We start from the raw sequence: 25,456 nt of genomic DNA on the forward strand, positions 1-25,456 counted from the left end.
ACTCGGACTGTAATTCAGCTCCGGGTATCTGAAAACAACGTCCCGGTTTCATCACCGTTAAATAAACATTTTCCCAACAAACGTAATTAGGGATATAGACGTTAACGTTTTCGAACATCACTTATTAAAACAGATTACGAGGGAGGAAGATGTTACCTTAATTGTTCGTGTATCAGATTTCGAGTGTCAATAACGGAATCGTGCACAGTTGGTTGCATATTTTATGGTGGTGGTTGAAAGTGGGCCAGTATAAAGTTTATGGGAAAGTTCAACTTTAGGGCCACATTTCAGTTTGTGTTCTTTCGCCCAATAAAGATAAATAATAAAGTAGTCAGACAAAGTTGAGGGTACAGGCGTCATGCGAGGAAAGTACATAAAAAAATTATTGCACCGCGGAAAATCATTTTACGGGGGTTGAAATTGGGAAGAGCGTAATTACACTACGACACGGAATTGTAGCTATTTTATTTCACCACCCGTTTCCACTGGGTAAATGAAAATTGATTCGCAGTTCCATCATGCCCGGATTCCGCACATTTCAGGCCCAAATTTCTACGATTTGCGGACGGTTCGTCCCCGGCAATTGGTCCCCAAACCTTTCCGTCACCGACTTTTTTGTCCCCAGTTATTTCGTCCTCTTGAAAATTCGCCCCCCGCAAATTTGTCCCTGAAAGGTTTGTTTACATGCGCTATAATAATAAGAGCATCAACTGCACATTTATTATCTGCATAGGGTCTGGTAGCAATTGTAGCCACCCCTAAAATTGTCGTTAATAATAATAATTTATTTTTTGGCGTCGTGAGAGTTTAAACAACCAGTATTTATTTTTATTAACATGTATTGCAGGAAACTAATGTGCTCATTAAAAAATATTTTTCTTAATACAGGGTACGGCAACATTTGTGTCCACCCCCAAAATCGTCTTTAATTTTAAAGAGAAAATTTTGAAAATTTGCATACGCTCACAGTTGACAAAGCTCTAGAAGCTGACGCAAAAATTTGTTTTTTATCACTGATAGTTTTGGCGTCGCGCCGCTTTAAAAATCTAATTTTTAGGTAATTGTGAGGTTTTGTGATATAAACCCCTAATTTAATTATTTTTTTTTCAATATAAATGTGTTAAAAATATCTCAGTTGTTATTTTTTATTCAATGCAAATTGACTTCAAAATTTGAGAAAAAAATGCTGTTTTATCAAGTTAGTTTCCAATTTCATTACGTCAAAATTAGGAACTACGTTTACACCCATCTGTCAACATCTTGTGTCACAAATGACATCTATCCTTAGGTACGCTTTAGATTGAAACAAAAGTCTTACTTGGTGAAATTGTCGCTTTGTCGATGTTAATTAACGATTTCTGGTGTCCATAAAATGCAACACGCCCGTGTTAATCAAAATTAACTTTTATAAGAGTGGATAAAGTGACTTGTGAAATTTTGGTGTAAACGTAGTTTGCCGCTGCGCTGTCATAATTTTTTAAACTAACTTGATAAAATCACGTTTTTTTCGCAAATTTTAAACACAATGTGCATTAGATTTAAAATTAAAACTCAGATATTTGTATCACAGTTATGTTGAAAAAAAATTTAATTTGCGAATATTTCCGCAAAAACTCAAAAATCGCTAAAAATTATACTTCTTAAGCGTCGCGACGCCAACCAAACCGTGATAAAAAACAAATTTTTGCGTCAGCTTCTAGAGCTTTGTCAACTATGAGCGTACGCAAATTTTCAAAATTGTAACTTTAAAATTAAAAACGATTTTGGGGGTGGACACAAGTGTTGCCGGACCCTGTATATTACAGATTTACTACTTTAATGTATTTTTTTATTTTGGTGGACACGTAAAGACTTTTTAAAAATTCATTTCCAGATATTTGTTCTTATAAAGAATTTTTTTTTCGATCATTGAAAATTATTTAGAATATTTTTCAAACAATAATAATTATTATTTCATTCTTCCTCAAACTCTTATTAATTTGTAATGCGTCTTTATTGCATGCTAACATTGCAATTTTTTGTATGTTTTCTCTATAAATGTTTTTATTTACCAGTAATAATTTTATTACATTTGATTTTTTTAATTGTAATAAAACGAATTTACTTAGCGTTGCAATTTTAGGTAAAATTATATAATTCACATTCTTCAATTATTATCAGAGATTACATTGGGACGAATTAAACTGGGGACAAATTGCATTACGAAGGAAAGAGCCCGGGACGAATTGATCGAGGGACGAATTGGTCAGGTACGAACTGGTCGTATCTCATTGCTACTATAGGCAACTCAAAATACGCTTTTCTTTGTCTACTTGTCGGAGAGAAATTAATTTTCACAGTTCGGAAGCAAGACTCAGTGGCAAAGGGGCCTTAGTCCGGACATGCAGCTTGTTCTAGTCTCTCCTATTATAAAATTCGGTTTCGCGGTGTTTGTTCGCGTGCTCTTCAACATTTTTCCGTCCCGTCATCTCAATTTTTTGGATCATGCCCGATATGAATCAAAGACGTGCCCCCGTCGCTGTTTGATCAAGACGAATTCCTCCAATTGTGTACATAATTCCATCCTGTTTGCATACGAAAATTCTATTTGTTCGTGAAAACGCGCCCCAACTTCCGGATCGGTTTTCAATTCCGAAGTTGCAGTCTCTTTTTTTGTTTATTGATATAGGGCGAACGTTAACAATATTTCACGGGCGTGGGGGCACAGTCGCCCATAAATCTCGGCTCATGGTAACTTAGGTAAGAGGGACGAGGAGCGTCTAAATGTTCTCCGTCGTGTTCCCACCATAAATTCGTCGCGTGAAACCATCCATTTGTTCCGTAGATAAAGTCGAGTTTCTACGTCTGTCGTGCTTATAGTTGTTGGTTTGGCGTACGTAGGGCCCCCTGCGAATTGTAAACGTAGATTAATGGACGCACGCGTTCTGTGTTTCCCTACACTTCTTGTGTCAACAAACCAACAGTAATTGCATCGAGTTCGCGTGGACCGGCATTAGCGGATAATGACGCTAATGATGCACCGACATCGACCATTAAGGCTTTTGTGCAAGGATGATGTGTCATGGACGATCGATGTGGCGACGGCCGGTTCGCGAATCACTCACAGCAGTGGGACTAAAGTAGAGTCTTGAGGGACTCCGATGTTGACGGCGCGACACTGTTGTGATTTATTCCGTGTTTTTTACGAAGAGCTCGGAATTATGAATTATGTGCCCGGTTTTGTTATCGCGGAAAGTAACGCAGTTGCCAATACCGCGGGGATTCACTAGTGCCATGAAAGCTCCAACGGCAGTACCGTCTTGGTCAGAAGGTAGTTAACTCTTTTCAAACTTTCCGATCAAAACACTAAAAATGATTCATTTGAAAGTTCGGTTCCAATTAAGAATGCACCTTTGAACGATGACTCACGCTCGGGAAACAGTAGCTGCGATAATTTTTGTGGTCAATTGGGAAAGTTTCGGGCAGATTTCCATCAATCAGTTTTGGTGAATTCTTTGTTCTTAATTTCCTCGCACAAACGTGCTAATTGCACTAATATTTCCCGGGCTACGTCACAATGAGCAATGCACTCGACCGATAAGAAAAACTAACGAACGTGATTAATTAAAATTCTCCGTTATCGAGGCGAGTTCTAATCCCATCGTGACAAATCTGCCGTCATCTTAACAGTTCCTTTTAATAAACTAAAACAAATCGTTCCCAGCATCTCGGCCACAAACAAAGAGTCATTGCCTTTGCGACATTGACTGGATGAACTTTGATAAATGGATTAAATTCCTGTACTTGTTTATTTGTAACTAGAATGCATACGATGCACAATTACGTAGATTAATGGCGCCAGATTAAGCATTTCCTTCTGTTAATACATTATTCATCAAACAACGCGACGTCTGATTTGCAAAGACTAAACAACGAGGCAAATCGAGGACGCCACTGGGAAAAAGTAATTTCACTAGATATCTTCACGTATCTTAACAGTAAATTATGTCAACATAAATTAATTTCGTTATCAGTGCGCTATCGAATGGCATTAGTCAGTTGTGCGTTGTCGAGTGCATCGTGACGAAAACAGCTCCAAGTGAGGTGACTCAGTTTGGGGAAAAACTCAACTTAACTCAAAAGACGCCACTGAGATGTTATCATCAGCACCTGTGTTTAACCGTCATTGATAACATGATAAATGTTTGCTGTGTATAAGGGCGATAAAAAGGTAGATAAAGAAAATATGATGGGGTTTGAATAAATGTTTCCAAATGGGGGAAGTTAACAGCTGTTGGCTTTATTTTCTGCGGGAAATCGTTAATTTCAAACGAGTTTGTAATTATCGTAATGATTTTTTGTTGAATGGACATTTTCCAAAGGTCACGAGCGAAATATTCGCAGATTAGATTGTGTGTTGTTTGCTTGTTTACTTCGGCTGGTCCCAAATTGGTTGCTTGAAATATTTAGTAAACAAACGAACATTTGTACGGAACAACAAAAGTAGGAAAAAACTACACATTATAAATTCAAAACAGGCTAAAAGCAGTTGCGGGCTTTGTTTTAAATGATATTTTGACATTTTGTGCTTAATGTGCTCACAAAGCGTACTTACATAAATATGTATCTGCATATCAATCATAATCTCGATAACAAATTGTCGGTCTTACCGGTTTAGCATTGTTTAGCAATGTATTGTGGCTTTATAAAATCTTTTCGAGCAATTTTACAGTATTCAGATAACAGTGTAACATATTGTGTTTACTTTGTCGTCTTCCTATATTTACCCAATTTAATAATAGATGTGTTCATAAATCTATAATATCTGCTTTTTATTATTTACAACACGCTCACGCAAACCGCTTAAAAAAGTCAATACCGTCCGGAATTTCCTGCTACGAATACTTTGCGGAAAATTTTCGAAAATTAACTCAAAATAAAACAGTAAGACTTCGGTTATTCGTACAAGAGAACAACTTCGATTAAAGTACAATAATCCCTCGCTAATACGAATAATTCTTTATTTATATTATTAATAAAACGCTTATATCTATATTGTTTATTTTATGGTTTAAATTCGAATTGCACTAATCCTATTTTTAGTTACCTGATTATATTTTCGCCTTGATAAGCACTTGAACGTGCAATATTTTAATTGCAACATTTGGAAATCGAGATTCTAACAACTTCCCTGTACAAAAATGAGATTATATAGATTTTATTAATTAATAGATTATATTATTAGATAATTATTAATAGATTTTTCTGAAAAAAAAGTTTAATCTAACTTTGTAAGGGCGCTGGGCTGAAACTGGTCTTTATTTCTAATTAGTCAAGCTAGCAACCAAGTTGGCACTGACCCTCATTATTAAACGATTTTCAGTGACTTTTCATTATGACACCAAAAATCGTGCTGGAATGAGCCATTATTAAACGATTTTTGGTGTCAGAATGAAAGCCACTAAAGATCGTTTAAGAGTTGAACTTGTTTTAGTATTGTTTTTGAACATAGAATAACGTCAATACTTCAGATTTTTCAAATTTTCTCCATTTTCTTTAGATTTTTAGTCTTTAAAATTTATGGATATAATTTATAGATTTAGATCCTCCGATTTCTCTGGACCGTTGAAATAAAGCGATTTTTCTTCCTGTTTCTTCCCCGATTTTCCCACCCATGCGGGGCGGCGCTCCCGTTTTTATTATTCAAAAACGGTGCGTTTAAACAATTTGCCTCGTGTTTTCTCATATTTGCTTTTTATTTCATTGTCGCGTTTATGCTCGAAAACGGCATTAAATGCAAACAACATAAAACACGCCGATTTCCCATGTCACAGTGAATTTTCACCATTCGACACAGAAATTTTATCATCCCTCATTGTAAAATTTTATTTTTTATGTTTCCACGGTGATTCATGATACAATGAACCTGTGATTAAAAGAATAAACAAGGGAACAGTGTTATCTCGACTCTTACTTCACTTCAAATACAAGGCGAATTGAACTGTTTGTATGACCTAGATGGACGCAATAAATATTAGGAGCAATTATCGCAATGACAGAGACAACGCCATTTTTGCATAATTGTCGTATTTATCGGTCGCGCCGAAACATTGTAGATTTCCCGGCTTAATTAAAGCTTTTATTGCTAGTGTTATTCGACCAGAATGTTTTGTTCCCGTTTCGTCCCCACAAAGTTGCGGCTTGTTATTCGGACAAGGGCCGTCCACTCACTTTTGGCGTCGAGCCAAAAGAACAATTTTGCCTCTTTCCACATTCGTACAATTGTTGTCTTTTGCGAAATAAAGTCCAGTCTCTAATTAATTTTTAAGACGCTCAGTTCACTAACAGACAATCTGTAGTCCGTTCTCACGAAAAGCTGTAGCAATCGATGCCGTTTAATGGAGGGAATAGCAACGAGACGTGTGAAAATAGGGTGATTAAGAAGGGGAAGTGAAGAACCGGAAGTCCCGGAGCGGCCCGATAATAGGGGAACAAGGTATACCGGAGAGCCTTGAAAAGAAAAACAGAAAGCATACTGGTCGGACCAGTGAAAATAGCAATGTCCGTTTGAGCTAAAGCTGACCGCGAAATCGGGATTTGCGAGGACCGGTGATTAGCGCCGAGGAACCGGGTCAAAGAGTGACCTTGAGCTCGTACCTTATGGTCTTTGTTTTTTCGGACTCTTTTTTTTCCAGCGGGTCGATACACCCTCGCCACGTCCGATTTCCTCGAATTCCCTCCATCGACTACAAATGCGCATTGACTCGGGACATGAAAGAGGATTCGATGTCTCAAATGAATCACTCAAAGGAACATCGTTCCTTCGTTGTTTTCAGGAAAAGCTCTCTTGTTGCACAATCGCACTTTTTTCTTGTCTCTGAACGGTATGAGTTGTCGATTGGCGCAGTTGTAAATCCTGCAAAATTGTGCATTCTCGATTTCGTCGCACTTTTGCGGGAAACATGTTCACGCTTGAGATGATACGACGTTTGCTATTTTCGCGCCTTCATGCTCGTCGTCGTAATCGAAAACGCCAGCTAAAAAACTCATCTCGAAGCGACATTTTTCATTGCAGGGGCGGAGTGAGTGGAATTTAAACGGGGGTGGGAGGGGCGCTTTTCAACGGATGTCTAGGAGAAGAAGTCACAATGGGAGCGTAATTGCGACTAGAAACGGAACATTGTTCGAGGGTTCGAGGGGCGGCAACGCAGGTAACTTCACTTAACAGACAAAATCGTGGGTGGTACGACAAGTTGTGTATTATGCTTTTTCGAGGAAACTCCAGTTTCCGCTGGTTGCCTTTCCGTTCGTTAGAGAAACCCTTTTATCGCCACTAATAAGCAATCTCTGGCCGTCCTAGATAAAGCCTGTCCCATAAAACGAAGACGTTTATAGTTAGAAGCGTTGATAGCGTACAACTGCATGCCACTGCAGGAAATAAATACGAAACTGCAGCTTTTGAAATAAATTACATCCCTTACGAATTTCCGCGTATTATGTATTTAACCAACATAAAATTTTTAATTGGGACGTTCAACCCTCGGCTGAGTCAGCCCTGTTTTGCTCGAAATAAACGAAACCGATGTTTGCTCGGAAATGTTTGTACAAGTTTCGGTTTGTGTCCGTGCCTTGAAATATTTAAGTAACGCGAGAAAAAATTCCCATTGAAATTTGATTGTTTCCGGATAAGTTTTCAGTGGGAGCAGCAGCCGCAAATATTTTTATTTTTCTGCTTGTTTTGTGTTGAAGTATCGCTTCCAACGGAGCGATCACTGTCAATATTTGACGTAATCCACTTTTAACAAGGAAGAAAAGTGCTTTTTTCGTGGAAACGCATCGCCTGCATCAATAAATCACCAGTCTCTGCACCGCCATTTATATTAAAATGCGTTATGTATTTTCGCCACGTTCTTGAATTATTATAATGCCACTATTTGGGAGGATCTCGACTTCTCAGTTCTTGATTTGTGCATTTCAATTTCTGGGGATTTTTCTCGGGGAAATTTGCGATTTGCGGATTGCCAGACTCCCACTGGACTAAGGATAGGTCATAATCTGTTTAATCCCGTTATTAATGTTGGTTCCGTTCGATATTATGGGATTGCCACGTTACAAATAAATTTTAATTCAATTTGTGATTTAGTGCAAATTTAGCCAACCACAGGGCCGTAAAATGGGGCAATTATGCCGTAAAATGTGCCACATATTGGCACTAGCATGGGATTGTCCCGACGTGTATAAATTTCAGTATGTGATCTGTGGGAATTCTCTCGATCTTAAACGACCAAAATATTGAAGCTGAAAAAGCTCGTTATCTGAAGGAGCCGCTTCCCTCTTGTAATTCCCGCAGAATCATTATCCATTATTATTATTTTTAACGACTGTCCTAATTTGAAACCGAACCCAAATTAACGACCCTGTTTACCTCCTTTGAGTTTATTAAAAATTTCCAACGACCTTCACCCCTGAATGGACCATCCTCGAGCTAATAATTATCTTCGCGATGCGAAAAAAGCGCATTCGGTTTTATGATACGACATCCAGCTTGGCAGAATTGTAGGCCTTAATTTGACATTCTCGAAAACAAAAGCATTTGCATAATAAAGACCGTCGTGATATTCTTACAATTCTCGGCCGGGCCTTGGGAGAATGACGTGAATAAAGCAGTCGTAGAGAATTTTACGTTTTTCACTAATTCCTTTCTATCGTTAAGTTGGTATGAAAGCTTTCCCGAAAGCTCATTAATTATTTAAAATATTAGCTTGTCAACTGGAAGATTCCGGCACGGGAGCAACAATGCTCTTTTCTTAACGCTTGCAGTAATTATCCCACTGGTTCAATGTTTGTTTACTTATTTTGCTTTGTTCTTTTACAGTTGACGAGTACAACATGCCAGACGAAATCTGCCAGAGGCTCTGAACTAATATAAACGATACCGTGTAAGTATGTACTTGCACTAGAATAATTACCGTAGCATAAACACTTGTAATTAGCGCGTTATAAATTCTGGTTTCTGTCGGCGATGCAGTTAAGGTTTTTATAGGGTGTTTATGCAGCGAGGGGGCGACAACGCTGACACGTTTTTATAATGACCTCGCCGAAGGAACGAGTGTTGTGGAACTTTAAGACCGACGCAATAACCGTTTTATTGTTCCGTGGCTTCATAATAGAGGACAAAAAAGTCACGAAAACACACTTTTTCTATATCAACTCAGGAAATCGTTCAGAAATGGAAATATTAATCAAAACCATTTTGATAAGATTTCTATTTGACCCGGCGCATCCACCATTTAGAATTCGACCTTGCCATGGGAGATTTACCCGGCGCATCCACCTTTTTTTTCCATTATTTAAAGCTCACCTTTCTCCTGAAGCTCTGAGTCGTAAAATATCGTAATTATAGAGCCAGACCGCGCTCGACTCAACAGGATTTGCCAACCATAACGAAATAATTAATTTACAACTTGTAAATAAAAATATGGCCCCTTTATATTCCGAAGTTGGACGTAACTCTCGGCAGAATCCGTGACCCGAGAATCGTATTTAGTGATTCTCGTAGCACGATTAGGTCTCGCCTTATTAAACATTAAAATTTAAAATCCCCCATTTCCAACTTGTTGCTATCTCGTTTTTAATTTGTTGTGCCGTTGTCCGCATTAAACCTGTGCTGTAATTAATAAGTGATTATCACCAATTTCCTCCGCCATCCGTTATTGTGATCGACTCGCAGTAGCAGCAACAACACTGAATAATTAATCAGAGGAAAAGTCTGCCAGAAAAGGGGAATTCTCTCCATCGTTAATTTTTAATTGGATCGCACCGCCGCAACGACTAAACTAGTTTTTACAGCGGCCTTCCGGTTTCTTTTTTAAACCTAAACTGGAATTTCATCATGGGCCGCGAGTCCTACATTTCCTCAATTAAGGGACGAAATGAAATTTCCTTTCCCACTTTCATTCAGTTTTGTTACAGAACACAATGTTTAATTAAGTTAATTAGCTATTTGGGCATCGGACATGGATAGATAAGGTCATTAGGGTTTTTCGCCGAGGGCTACACTGATTTCTGAGGGTGTTAGATGATTAGTGATTGGGTTTGAGGGACGCTTTGTTGACAATTAGCGGGGGATGTGGTTTTTGTGGATATGGAAAGTCATCGAACACAACAGGAAATGATTTGGGTTCATATTTAAGGAACACAATGCGGCTTTGTGCGGGATCCTCCTATTAACGCACGATAAGCCGCTTATCAATCGAGCAAAAACTCCAACGCAATCAAAGCAATAACTAAATCTTTTTTTCTGTTTGGTTAAGTAAAGGAGTGTTGTTTATGTCACTAGTGAGTTAAGTGTGTATTTTTTACGAGGACGCAAACATTACTACCGAATTTGATTCCATTTTCGAGGAAAAAAATGAGTTTTTATCACCGATAGTTTGGCGTCACACGCTCGCAACGCATGTAAATTGTTAAATTTTAGAAATTCTGGAGTTTTTGTAAAATTAATTGGCAATTAAAAATTCCTCAGTTTTTATTTTTAATTTTATGCAAATTGTTATATCAAGTTAGTTTCCAAACTCGTGACGTGACATTTGGAAATTATGTTTACACCAAATTGTTACAACTCACTCAACTCATTCTTATGAAGGTTAATTTTGAATGCACTGGCCGTGTTTTTAATTTTTGACACTCAAAATCAGCACGGAAAAATCAATAGAAAGATCGCAAAAGACTCCCCAAATTTCATGGCTGTAGCGTAACCACAAAACAAAATAAATATTTTTTTGAAATTTGAAACTTTTGGGTTCACCTTTAAAATAAAAATTTCTATAATCTGCGTCTGTTAGTCCAGAATTTTTTAGTTTGGCACAGTTAATAAATGAGTTAAAAATAGCAACCAAATTTTATTGATATAGCGTTACCACAACTAAAAATACAATTTTTTGTATAGAATTTTGAAAGTTTTGGGTGAGCTCTCAAAATAAAAATTTCTATAATCTGCGTTTTTTGCTCCAGAATTTTGAATTTGGTACAGTTAATAAATGAGTTAAAAGTACCAACCTCCCCAAATTTCATCGCTGCAGCGTTACCACAATTGAAAGTACAATTTTTTTTATAGAAATTTGAAACTTTTGGCTTGTCTTTAAAATAAAATTTTTTAAAATCTGCGTCTTTTGCTTCAGAATTTTAACAAATTAATTAAAGATTTCTTCGAAAAGAGCGATTTAAATAAGAATTTAACAAGTTTTGGCAATCTTACACAAGACGATTAGCTTCTACGCCTGTCAAAGTTGTGTCAAGGTCAAACACTTTTGCTGCCAACTGTTTCCAATAAAAATTACTAGGAACTGCTGCCAACTTCGCTTTTCAATAAGTGGACTGATACTCACGAACTCAAAAACTCACAAAAAATTACATCTGCTAGGCGTCGCGACGCCAAATTATCGGTGATAAAACACACTTTTGCGTCAAATTTTAGAGGTTTTTCAACAACAAACGTGTGCGAGTTTAAATTTTTTGTTTTTAAAATTAAAGAAGATTTTGAGAGTGGAATGTTCATCTGAACTAAAAATGCAAAAGTTTTTCGTTCTAATACTTCTCGTCTGTCTAGAAAGGCCTGAAACTTTTTAAATTCTGTGTTCCTGTCGAAATTTCCCATTGTTTGTTAGATGTAAATTGTCGGCGTAGATCAAAGCTCCAACACGGCTACAATTTTCCCTGTTTTCCGTATTTCATTAAGCATAAAGTCTACTGAGAATTGAAATACGGCACTTGGTTCACTCTATGATGTTGCACTAACAATAATTAAACTGAATATGATTTTAGTTTGAGTGGAACGTAAAGGAGGTTTAATTTTATTATTTTCTTGAAGTTTCCACATACGTTCTGAAACGTACGTGGTAATTATAAAATAATAAGCCACCTCAAACTTGCAGACATATGATGTAATAGAGTCATTTCTGGTATGAAAAATGTATAATTCGCGTGCCGAAAGAGTTTTGTTTTAAAATTTTACATTTTAGTTTGTATTCTTATTGATTAAGCGGTCGATACGACAATTGTAAAAATAGGCGTTGTTTTTCAGAGCCGAAAATCTGAAACCAGGCTCGTAAACAACTTCTTTGTCCCTTAAAAATTAATTAGACACACTCCAACCCCTTGAACCGAACACCAGAACAATAAATTAACGTTCCCACGTTGTTCACAAGAAAATACCAGTGTAACGCGTTAACTCTCACTCCAACGAAAGCTCGCATTTATATCCCATTAAAAACTCCATTTTGTCATTGACGTTAATGAAATTGCCTCTAACTCATTACATCTCAAAGTAACGCACACTTAACTAAATCAGCACGCCGCCCCCACAATCGATTGCAGGCGGCAGAAACAATTAATTCGGATGGCATGTGATGCGAAAAAACACAAAACCGTTGAGGTTTGTCATGCGACGTTTTACAAGTTGCATCCAATTATCACAGGACCGGAGTCGTGTTTTACCTCAGTCCGGATCTGCACAAAGCAACTCACATGACAAACAATTTTGTATTGTTGAAGACAATGTCTTTGTGACGCCGGTGTAACGTCGCTCTTCCGGAATGGAATTCTCGTATGATCTGAAGCAGAGATATCTCAAGCATCAAGAAACAAATTAGGATGAGGGGTAACGATTGTTTTAATTAAGGGGTTAATGTCGATAAGGATGCTAGACGCGAGATTTATCTTTGGGAGGCTTGTTTTCACTCATGTTGATATTACACATTCGAGAGGAGCGAGTTTTACGACTTTAGCGCATCCTACAGAGGTCATGTCTCACATAAAATTAGTTTACATGTTGTTCATAACAGGGACAGTAAATTTCGTAAACATTACAGGCCATTAAGGCGCAGATGGAATTTAAATAAAAGCACGCATTTCTTGCGACGAGTTCACGGACACAAAAAATAGAAATCCACATTCTGATTTGCAGTTTCTCCGGAGCTAAAAAATTCCGATGTGCACCATCGACTTTAATTTCATCACGTTTGGTCTCTGAGCAATATCGAGAAAAATAAAAGAATTTCATTGAAGATGCTTCCATTAGAAAATTGTTTCATTCCTCGGTAAATATTTGCAGAGTGCATTTCATTGATCGCCCCAATTTCCATGGTAGGCGCAACTTCTGAAACTTGAAACCTCGAAAATTTCTTCATTTGTGCGACTGCCCCAACATTCATTAAGGTGGGTCCTAGTCCGCGTCTTGGTCAAAACGTGCTGACAACTTAGTGCAAACATTCCACTACTGTAAAGGCGAATTCCCGGAGTGCGAGCAAATATTTGACGGTGCAAACACGCTGGAGTTGATGTCTAATACTCCTTTCGGTGTTGTAAGAGGGTTAAAGCGTTTTCACGTCGATAACGTCGCAAAGAAGTGGCCTAATCGTCACAATGTCGCATAAATTTTCGCTAATAACAGTAAAATTTTATTGTGGTCGTACGTGCGAGCCCTTAAAATAATTTATGTCCGACGGTTTGGGGTATTTGCACATAAATTTAACAACAAAGCTCTTGTTGCCGTTAACAATTCAATATACTATAAATTGAGAAAGTCTCAAATCTATTTGGGATTAAAATTTAGAATTTGGCGCGTGCTTGCTTTACGGGTAGCTAAATTAATTTATTAAAGTGAATTCTCTCTCGAATAATTTTCGTTTTATATTCACATGCGAAAGGTGTCAGTCGCTTTGAACTTTGTTGTATAAATCATTTATCATTTAAGGATAAATGCGCACTAGTGAAGATCCCGACAGCGTCTCTGAATTTTAATAAACCCAATCATTATTCATACTCATGTGTTAAAAACAAGTTTGAACACATTGGATCCTTCCAGTTTCCCCCGAAATTAAGTTTTTATTAAACTAAAATTCTGGAACTTGTAATAATTTCAAAGCTCCCGTTTTCCCGGAAATTCCTGTCTCTGATCAAACCCGAATGCACCTGGGGGGGAATCGACAATATTAATTAATTAAGCGCGAATTTCAAGCGTGTGGTCAGAAAGGTTGTTTTTTAGGAGCGAAACAAGTTTAATTAAAAACTTTTGAATTAAATTAAGATCACGCAGCAACTTATAATAACACAATGAATTTTGGAAATTATTCTGAATATGAATAAGTTCGTTTTGCTCATCAGGTCCGGCTTCAGAGATATTTTTGAAAAATGTTTTTTTGTTCTTCTGTACAATCAGTAATTTTGGTGCTGTAGCTATGAAATTTGGGGAAGTTTCTATATTTGAGTCGTGTATTAACTTCACTAAATTGCAGAATCTTTGCACGAACGAGACAAATTTTATAAATTTATGTTTTGAAGACTAGCCAAATATTTCTGCTATCCTTCGCTAAAATTCGTAATTTTGGTTATTTTAGTGCTACAGTTATGAATTTTGGTGAATTTACTATTTTTGAATTATGTATTGACTCCACCAAATTGCAGAATTTTTGAGCGAAAGACACAAATTTTAGACATTTTAATTTTTAAGAGGAAACTAAAATTTCCGACATTCTCCATTAAAAATCATAGTTTTAGTAATTTTGGTACTACAGCTATGAAATTTGGGGAAGTTAATATTTTTAAGTCGTATATTAACTCCACCAAATTGCAGAATTTTTGAGCGAAAGACACAATTTTTTAAAAATTTATATTATGAAGATGAGACAAAAATGCCGAAATCCATCACTAAAAATCGTAATTTTAGTAATTTTGGTGCTACAGCTATGAAACTTTCGGAAATTACTATTTTTGAATCATGTATTAACTTCACCCAATTGCAGAATTTTTGAGAAAAAGACACAAATTTTAGAAATTTATTTTTTGAAGACAAGGCAAAAATTCCGAAATACACCACTAAAATTCGAAATTTTGGTAATTTTAGTGCTACAACTATGAAATTTAGGGAAGTTACTATTTTTAAGTGGTGTATTAATTCCACCAAATTGCAGAATTTTTGAGCGAAAGACACAAATTTTAGAAATTTTAATTTTTAAGAGGAAGCTAAAATTTACGACGTTCTCCACTAAAAATCATAGTTTTGGTAATTTTTATGCTACAGCTATAAAATTTGGGGAAGTTATTATCTTTGAGTCATGTAATAACTCCACGAAATTGCAGAATTTTTGAGCGAAAGATAGAAATTTTAGAAATTTTTATTTTAAAGACGAGGCAAATATAGCTTTTTCAATGATCCATAATTCTCCAAGTTCTGGTGTACTAAAAAATGTTTTTCAAACATCTCTGAGTTCTGATGGACCAAACGGAGTTCTAATTCAGGATCCGTTTTGTTTTCGTCCAAAATTTGTTGCTAGTATAATTTTCCATAGTAAAGTTCCTAGTGTAAATACTAATTTCGTTGCGTCGTTAAAACTCATAAAACTCTCAATTTTAACGATGCTCCAGAATGTCTTTTAAAAAGCACATGTACGATAATTAAGTTTATAGGGGAATAAAACTGGAGATGTTTGCTTAATTAATGTATGAAATTTAGAGGAGAGTGGAGGGAATTATGGAGTGACCCTTTGGATAATTTGTTGCGTGTTGACTCGAATAAATATCAATTGTTAGAGTGAATTAGTGCCATGTTAGTTTTATTGCTTACGTTACATGATAATGAAACAGTGTTGTTCGATGGCGAGTGGCCTAATTAAAATGTCATTCCCTGTTCGAAACTTTCCATATTGAAAGACAAAAAAGAGATCTCATTAAAAGTCGTTTTTCCTGCAGAGTGAACAAAGAAACGTCCTGTCAATTACAACAGAAAAATAGCTGTCGTCCTTAAAAATGGTGGATGCGCTGGGTCTTATTATTACCCCTTGTAGCTATTTTGTTATAAAACTGTCTCTTTACGAACGACGGCCACATTACAATTCCCACCGGACTCCTTTTGTAGCCTATATTTAAAACCATAAAATAGCAATAATAATAAAGAATTAAAAGTGCTCGCGGTTGTAAAATCTTCGAAATAAAATGCTACCAACGCATTGTTGTTTACTCCATTTCGAACTAAAAGCACTTCCCTTTTCGTCGTGTAAAGTAAAACTTGTCTGGTTCAGTTAAAATTAATTCAGTCCTTTCGTCACACCTGAGTCCGACCCTGCCCTTATGAATATGCCTCCTCGCTGTTCGTTCTAAAATATGCAACAGGCTCAAAAATAAGACGTCGAAAGCAAGCAACGAAAGCTCAGTAAGCATGTGGTTATTAGCCCAAAGTTAAATAATGAAGTAGACGACGTAGGTAATGAATGTCTAAATCTCGCGTGGGACCGCAGAGAACTTCTCATGCATAGCTTAGTAACTAGTGAAATATTAAGCTTTACCGCTGTTTACTTTTAACAACAAGTCCTGGATGAGGGCCGACACGCACACTCTTTCGCAAAATAATGTCATATGCATATGGTAATTACTTTCGGACACGTATCCGCTGTACATTCATGAGAAGGGTTGAGTTTTTGTCCAAACCGGTCGATGGGCGCGACTTCTCAGCCGTCTACTATAAAATTCCATAATGGGTAAAGTTACCGAAGAAACCGCATTAAAGACAAATTAAAAGCATTGTTAAATATTTATAAGAATTATTTTAGCCTGTCTAACTTTTTTTTATATAAAATATAGATATAACTTTACATGAGAATCGTATAAAAAAGTTTAATAACTTCTTATCCTGTTTCTCGAAGAAAAATGAAATTTTAAATTGGGCATTAATTTATAATGGTGCGGCATGCAGAGCCCGCCACAAAAGAACGAAATGCGCCTCTTTCCTATGCTAATTAAATGCAATTCTGTGCGGAGCTGAATTTTTTCCGGGGAAAACGTTAAACCATAAATCGTTCTTATGTGTTTGGACCATTATTGGAAAAAAGATGAATTCGGGGCAATCGTCGTATGTTAGCTTTCAGATACGGATATTGCTTTGGTGTTGGTTAAAATGTTACTGTTGATATATTTTTCAATCCGGAATTTACTGCTGATTTTGCCTTTTGTCTGATACGTTCGGGATGTTGACATAAAAGTTTCCTTCTCATTTTCTCGGTTTCCTTATTCTTCAGAAAGTTAAAATTCGGCTTTTTATCCTTCGAGAGAAAAGAAAGTAGAATTGATGTTTTATTAGCTTGCAAATTACATGTTTACGCCATATTTTCTGATACCGAAAAAATAGGACTTTTCGGCATCAAATTTGTTCCCAAGTTTCGTTAGCAAACACCTGTCGACAAAAGAAACTCTATTTACCTACAGTTTGTAAAGAAATATCTAAATAAAAGCGATTTTTATTTTTCTACTGTAATAAGTTTAACGGTCGCATTATTATTATCCATCTTTGGCGATTATCATTGATGCACGACATGCTAAACCCGGATGATCGTTTTTTGGCTCCGGTCATTCCGGAGGTTTAATCCAAGATTTGGTCCATAAAGTGGGCGGTTTTGATCCGGAATTACACGTTCGAACGGGAAACAAATTTCATTTACTATTGGTCGTGTTGAAAATCGAAGAGTCGGTTTCACGTTTTCCATTAGCTTTAGTCGTCATTTGTTTTATAAAAAGGTGTAATGTTTTACGACAAGCTACATGGTCCACAAGCAATTGTTTTAAGTGAGTGCTTTTTATAGATTAGAAATCGGAGAGCGGCTCGATGAATTTTTGAGAGGACAACAGGCGAAAAAACTCAATTAAGTTGGATGATAGCTAAAAGTAGCAAAAAGGAACAACTAGAGCGATTAAATTCAATGTTAAGAGCTTTAAAGAATTCACAGTTAATTAAGTGTAAATTCTATTTCCCCTCAGGATCGCAGAGCTCCTAATAGAAGACTACCCTAGTTTAATCTACTTATAAATCCCGAATCTCATCCGCCTTTTTCTGACACTTTTAACAAAAGGGAGGACTTGAGCATTTGTCATTTAAATTGGACGAGAGGGTGGGAATTACGCGAAATGGAGTAATACAATTATTGAAATAAAATTTTTAATTAAAGTGAAAAAATCCCTAACTGTAATGGTACAAATAAAATTAAAACCGACTTAGCAGAAAATCGGTGACAATGATGAAAGATATTTCGAAAGAGGAATGGCCTCCTCATACCCAATCTGAGGTCCGTTTTGCTCCACCAGGTCCGGATTCAAAGATATTCTTGGAAATAGATTTTTCAGGCTCTATTGTACAAAAATTTAATTTGTACATTTTTTCTTGGAAATGTTAAATGTTATGGAATTGATCGACAGAGTTTTGGAAAGCCAATTTAGTAAGTTTTTAATAAGTTTTTCATAGCTCATTGGAAGGTTTTCCAATGAGCTGTAAAAAACTGATTGATAGGGTTAGTCTTTCACATGATATTTTTGAAAAACTGATCTCATGTCCCAAGACAAAATTTAGTTTTTAATGATTGTCATATGCAGTTTGCCATATAACTCAAGAATTATCACATCGATTTTTTATTGCCTTTTTGACGTGCTGACAAATTCATTGCTCTGTCTTATTGTTTAGAAGTTACAGGACAAAAAACATTGAGAAGTTTTTCAAAATATTATAACTTTTTATTATTTCTTGGCGATTTCATTAAAAAATCAATGCCATTACTTATAAAATTGAATTTCTAGGCACATATTAAGTTTTAAAAATGACTTTAATGCTAACGCAGGCAAGAATAACACATTTTATAAAACTACTTGATAATGAAGAGTTCTTAGTTTGCTTATCGACTAAAAAAATTTAGGGGGTGGAAATCTTTGAAAGAAATTTTTTAAAATTTTCTGGGAAACACAATGAATAGCTATTAAACACAAATCTGTTGAAAAGTTAACACAAAATGAAGAGGTGGATGTCAATTTATTTTTTGTATCTTCTCTCATATTTTTTTTGGACAATATGATAGCAGCAACCGATGAAGATATCATCAAATTTACAAAAATTTCGTGTGCAGCGAAAAAAATATACAGATTTTTATAACAGTTGCTGCCTATTTTTTTATCCATGATTTTCCATTCTGACCAATGAAATTATTTAGAAACGCAGGATTTATCGAAAAACTACAATTTTGTGGGCATTTAAATTAAATTTTGTTACGAAATCTTCGAAACTCCTTTTTTTTTTTAAATCAGTCCATGTTCATTGTCATGTAACTTCTAAATGGCAAAAGGTAATAATGTGTTTGACACTACGTAAGAAAGCAGAGATTTTAAACCTTTATAACGATGTATTGCATTAAAAAATCAAAATACACAGCAATTTAGGAGTTCCATGCAAAAAGTAGCAAAAAATCGTAAAAAATCATTCAAATTTCGAAAATTTCATGAATTTTTCTTAAATACTTTGGCAAAAATTAATTCTTCCAGCGACTTCCATAGTTGGTTAAGAAGATTTGTAATTACTTTTTCAATGATTTATTACAGAATTTGATGATTTTGCAAATTGTTAAGCAAAACTGAAAAAAAACAAAAGTGAACACAGTGAATTAAAAAAAAATATTAGTATTTTAGTCCTAACCTAACAGATTCAGAATCAGGGAACAATTCTACCTACTTTCCAGTGCTCCAGTACAAATTTCGTCCAAAATTATATTTGATATTTTATAACACGCATCGACATATTTACCGAAATTCATTTCAAGCAACATGGATCCTATCCATACATTACCACATAATTAATTGTGAACATGTTGGTCGCATTGTTTGATGTACAGGAAACCAACGCATACTCCATTATCATAATTTTCATTGAATTAAAACCGTTTTTTTTTAATTATGCAGCCAGGATCGCGTTCGATTTTTTCCTGTGTGAAACACGACACCTGTATTCAGATCAAAGAGTAAAATAATTGCCATTAAAAGCACAAAAGAAGGAACTCCTTTCAACTCAATATAATATTCTTTAATAAACAACTTTTTGTAAACAAATTGGCCATGAACAGGTAGAAACCTTGACCCAATAAAATGCAGCATTGCAATTTATCGTTATCAACATTTCTAGGCCATTTTTTCTTCTTCGCGTAGAAAAACATTACCTTTGTGGCAACAATGTCGATCGATCGTCAAGTCAGTAATAAAGGGTACTTAAATTATAATACATGATACAGCACTCTGACAAGCACTGACCAATACCACGCACGCACGCTTGACTCAGTTAAACCAGTTTACACCGTTGCCACAACGTCTTTTCTTCACTTAATCATGTCAAAAAGGAAGAAACCCAGCCGGCGCGATCCGAAATTCCAACGTAAATAAACAAAAGAGGCAACGAACCGAAATCTTCCGCTCTTTTATTAACTAATCATAATAAATTATTAATGAAGACTTGTAAATTTCCTTCGTCGCTGTTGAATATTAATATTCCTGGTCGATCTAGTATAGACGAAGGAATGTAGCAGGTATTGTGAAGTCGCGCAACGTTGCAAATTCGTGATTCAACTCGCTGAATGTTTTATTGTCATCTCGCAGTGTTCGAGTTTAATGCATTTTATCAGTGAATTGAGTTCCAAGTGGTGTTCTTCCTTCAAAAGGATGTAAAATCAACCGGGATGGATCTAATACGAGGATTTTAATACACGTTATTAAAGTCGGTATGTAAATTAGTTTGGGGTTCTTGGAGAAAATTTGATTTTCCGACGCGAAGATCAATAAAAATTAGACGTATAGCTCGCTGCGCTCGCCCGCCGCATCTCTTGGTTTAACCTCCCTAAATATTAGATTATCGTAAATGTTTAACCAAAATTGCTCGCTTCCGCCACCGCCCCAAATAACTTATAACAAGCGCAAATAAATTTTTGATGACGGTTCTCTTGTTACAGATGAATATGGCGCATCGACTCTTCCTTCTGTTGGTGCTTTGTGGTGCCGCAACCGCCAATAACGAAGACTGGACGCAGCAATGCAACAAGTGCAAGTGTGTGTGGTCGGGCGGCAAAAGGACAGCGGATTGTGCGAATCAGGGGTTCAGCGAAATACCCAACGACTTAAGTACGGATATTCGCGAAATTGATTTTTCCAATAATCCGCTACACGCACTGACGAAAGAAGTGATGTTACAAGCGAAACTTAGTAACATTCATAAGCTCAAGTTTGTGAACTGTAGTATTAGTATAATGGACGATACGGCTTTCAAAAGTCTGCTTTTATTAATTGAGTTGGATTTGTCGCGGAATTCCATCTCAGCGGTGACGAAGACGACGTTCAAAGACACCGTCAAACTAAGAATGTTGTTCCTTAACCACAACAAAATAAGGAAACTTGACGATGGAGTTTTTTATAATTTGACGCATCTCCAGAAGTTGTCTCTTGACAATAACGAAATCGAGACCATCAGCGACACTGCTTTTTTGCTCCTTCCAGCGCTCGCATATCTCTACCTTGCGTACAATAAACTGAAAGTGTTGAATCCAGACTTCCTCAACAACTTTCCCAAACTACAAAGTTTGAACATTGAAGAGAATCCATGGGTGTGCGACTGTCACCTCCAGGAGTTCCGCCAGAAGACCAGAAACGGAAATCTTCTCAACACCAGGACGTTGTGTGCAGAGCCTCCTCTCCTCAAAGGTCGTTCTTGGACAGACGAAGTCATCTTCGCGTGTGTCCCCCAAATCATCGAACCTCTCCCTAGCACTCACATCGAAGCCACCACGAGCAACGTAACGCTAACTTGTAGAGTCCGAGGTGAACCCCAACCCGACGTCAACTGGGTGTTAGCCTCCAACGGGAAAATCATCGAGAAAGATCCGCGCCAAAACACCCAACGCTTCATCACCTCGAAGCAAAAAGTTGGTGACTACACCTGGAACAACCTCACCATCACCAACGTCAACTACCGCGATAAAGGAGAGTATAAATGCGTCGCGACGAATCCTGGAGGTGTTGATGAGAAAAACGTGAGTTTGATAGTGTCGTCCATTGGAGGTCTGGGAGGCGGAGGACATTTGGGCCTCGGGACAACAGTGCCGCTTATAATCGCGCTTAGTGTGGGGGCCATTGTGATTCTTATCGTGATTCTTATACTCGTGTGTTGTTGTTGCAAGAAAAACGGTCACGCTATGAATGCAAAGAGGAGGGACATGCAGAACTCTTCGGACGAGTGCATAAGATTACATCATGGACAGTCGGAAATCGAGAAGCAGCTCATCACGGACGTGAACCCGGTGATGAAGCCGCCGAGGTTGTCTTCGTCGGTGCCGCCTTCGGTTAACAGCGGGGGGACCGAAGTGAGCGAGGTGAAGAGGAATTTATTGGACAGCGATTCCATGTTCGGTAAGGGGGAAGTCGGCGCTCTAAATAGCATATTTACATAAGAGTTTATTAGCGGTGGGTTTAAACTTACAATACAATACTGCATTGTTTAAAACCAATCTAAAAATTAGTTAGGACGTGGGCTCGTTCTTAAAACTGTCTTAATTGGAAAGATAAAATTTAAGTACGCTTAAAAAGTGCGTTTATTAATTGAGTTCAACTCATTAAGGCCATGTTAAACGTTTGTCTCTTATGGGGAATCACATGTAAAGTTCTGGGAAGTTTTCAGACTTATTTTCATAGGTACCAATTTCGTTCAAAAACTCATCTGTTTGTAATACAATTCTGTAAAAAAAAAAATAATAAAAAAAATTATAATAAATTGGGCCCTCAAAAGGGCCGATATTCATTTTGTTTGGTTTGAAAGATGATTTTTATCGATTCGCTTTGTGGATCAAACTAAAATTTTAATTAGAAACGAAATAATGATAAAGTTACCAGAAATAATTATGAAAAATGTTCAAATGCCCTCCATTGGACGATCTAATTCAGTTTAATCCGTAAAGAAAACAGTTTTTAAAACTTTGGGTTAATCACAACACTTCTAAAAAAAACACCGACAAAGAATAAAAAAATCTAACACAAAATAATCCAAAATTGAACAATTTGGCACTGTAAAACCCACATTACGATTTTTAAGAATTATTTAATATCTCGGTACCACACATTTTATTTCACAATCTAATATCATTTTCATCCCATCATTGGTGAATAATGGAACAAGACAGGGTTTCCCACCATTTTCTTCATTTTGATATTTGAAAAACGTAGTTTTTTGCCTTTATTTCACATATGGTTAACACTAGAGTAAAACTGATCACATCAGTTTGTAGCGCTTGGTTTCCTCGTCATGTACATAAATAATCATTTTTATAGCTTCATAATTAATAGCTATTTTGGGCCGGTGTTGGCGGACCCTGTATATAAAAAGATCCAAAAACTGAGTTGTGCGAAACGTTTAACATGGCCTTAATGATTGTTGTGTTTGTTTTTCTGATGACGTTTTTTCCGTAGCTGGCGATGACGAGTCCCATTCCTTCGACTTCGACATGCACCCGTACCGGAAGTCGTCGACTCTTCTGGAGCCGGACTACCGGGGTAATCATCCATACCCTCCAGACCTCCTTCCCTTCCCCATACGTATGTGCCAGGTGTCCCCAGCAGGTAGTTCAGCTTCGACGGTAGCAGACACTTCCCGTTTACCAGCACACCAAGGTCCACAATCGCCACTACACAGCCCACTCTACGACTCTGCCAGTATATACAGAACTCTTCCTTACTCCAGATCTCAGTCTCCCTTCGTTGGTCCACCCCCGAGAGTGCCTCGTCAAGGGTACGTGACCATACCGAGACGTCCGAAGCAACGCTGGAGCAGCGAGACGCCTTCCGTCTCCGATGTCGAGGAACCCCTGTACGACAACATGGGACTACGCACCACCGCCGACGGCAGCTCTATGCTATCTTTAAACAAAGCCGGTGAAGTGGTGGTCACCCCCAAGTCAGCCCGTCTGTTCCCACTAAGCCCCAGTTGCGACCCCATCGCAGAACACGAGTCCCCGCCAAAGATGTCGCCTTCGCGCACGCAATGGGCCAAAGACAACGCGGAAGCGTTGAAGAGTCCCGACGGAAGAATGGACGGGAAAGCGAAAGTGGCGCCTGTGCCGCCACCCAAACCTAAGAAACGCACCTCGACAGGGCCGCTGTTCGAGGACGAAGGCGAAGACGGGACAGAAGTGTGAGAATGGCTCAAACTGGTGCGTGCGGCACTGGTGACTTGCTGAAACGGTGGTGCTAAAGGTGCGGACCAAGAGTCTGGACACAGGGTTATGTACGATTCGAAATAAAATTTTGATTGTGCCTTACGACGAAACTCTAGCTGGTGTAATAAAATGTAGTGCTTCGATCCTTGTGTGTTTCCTACGGGCTTCCAAGAGTGAGTGTGGGAGTGGTCGTCACAGCTAATCCGAAAGTTATGATCTCAAAACCGTGCATGGCGGATGAACCAAGACAAACAGCTGTGATTGATGGCACCGCAACAGTATTATTAATTTAGATAAACAAGAGCTTGATGCGCGCTATCTCTATCGTCTCGGCGAGATTTCTCCGAAATTGTTGTAGTGGATGAACTGTGATCTTTTGACAGTTACAAATCGGTTAGGTTCAGCCAGATGTAAAGAGCGCTTTCACGGTACCAGGGCCTTTATTAGCCTGCATACACTATCGTTGTTTATGCGTCATTATGTGTTCGAGATAATGGAACCACGCAGGCGACGTGAACGCGCTCCCGAAGAGATCATTCATACATTCATAGTTCTTGCTTTTTGGTGTTTCACTTTTTAATCAGAGACCCGAACGTACCCTACTTTTCAACTCGTCGCTTGTAATTACTACAAAAAACAACTAATTGTACTATCAAATTGTATATAATTACATATTTTCTATGACTGTACTGTATATTCATTTTAAAATATAGAGCTAAATGTAAGGAAGTCTACATAAACGATCAATAAAAAGAATATTACAGTTGATTCTCTTCATCTACTTGTTCTTACTCAACTTCCAAGTCTTAAGGAGTTCGATCGACGTCGATAACTCATCACGAAACAGACCTAATGAAAACAAGAAAGAAAATATTGTAACTCTACACTCGTGGACGCAGTCGTGCCAGGAAATTAATCAACCAGACAAGGAAAGACGTGCTAAGTATTGATTTACACAAAGTACGCCACAAGCCAGCACACCTACACCTTTTATGCGTACTTAACAAATAACACAGGTCGACACGATTTTTGTCTTTGGCTTCTGAATGTCAAATATTGTTTTTTTCTACGTTACTAATAAAGAGAAAAACATTTTTTTTTGAATAAATTAAAAACCAACGGGCTTCACTATAAAAAATCGAACAGTAAACGGAAAATTTATAAATTTTGTAGGAACACAAAAGGACTAAATCAATCAGTGAATTAGCAGATTCTTTATCAAAATGCCAAAAGACTGCTATTGATAATTTTTGTGAGTTTGTGATAATTCAATTGATGGAATTCCTCAGTTACATATCAAAAAAAACATTTTTTATTAAAATTAGGACCTCAAAAATCGGTAAATTCCGCTTTTTTCGTGAACCTCGCTTTTCCCTGGCTTTGAAATTTGATTTGAGATTCCTTATTTGTTATATAATATACTATGA

The 25,456-nt window shown here is 37.2% G+C and overlaps 1 protein-coding gene across 11 annotated transcripts in view; it reads left to right on the forward strand.

Annotated features, from left to right (window-relative positions):
- The window catches only part of kek5 (leucine-rich repeat, immunoglobulin-like domain-containing kekkon 5 protein), a 150,414-nt gene extending 125,608 nt beyond the window's left edge, over positions 1–24,806 (forward strand). For 7 of the 11 annotated variants that reach the window (XM_088044034.1, XM_088044036.1, XM_088044035.1 and 4 more), the window contains 3 exons: positions 8,855–8,918; positions 20,781–22,230; positions 23,284–24,806. In XM_088044034.1, coding sequence (XP_087900160.1) covers positions 20,781–22,230; positions 23,284–24,008 — 2,175 coding nt within the window. In that variant the 5' untranslated portion in view covers positions 8,855–8,918 and the 3' untranslated portion in view covers positions 24,009–24,806. Of the gene's footprint in view, positions 1–2,911; positions 3,311–4,032; positions 4,211–8,854; positions 8,919–20,358; positions 20,553–20,780; positions 22,231–23,283 lie in introns of those variants that run through there. The other 4 variants (XM_088044040.1, XM_088044042.1, XM_088044041.1 and 1 more) reach the window with 4 other exon arrangements.
- The last annotated feature ends 650 nt before the right edge of the window (positions 24,807–25,456 follow it).

Source organism: Gnatocerus cornutus, chromosome 8 (assembly GCF_029298725.1).
Source record: "Gnatocerus cornutus isolate USDA-ARS CGAHR chromosome 8, icGnaCorn1.1, whole genome shotgun sequence".
In the NCBI taxonomy this organism is placed as follows: Eukaryota; Metazoa; Arthropoda; class Insecta; order Coleoptera; family Tenebrionidae; genus Gnatocerus; species Gnatocerus cornutus.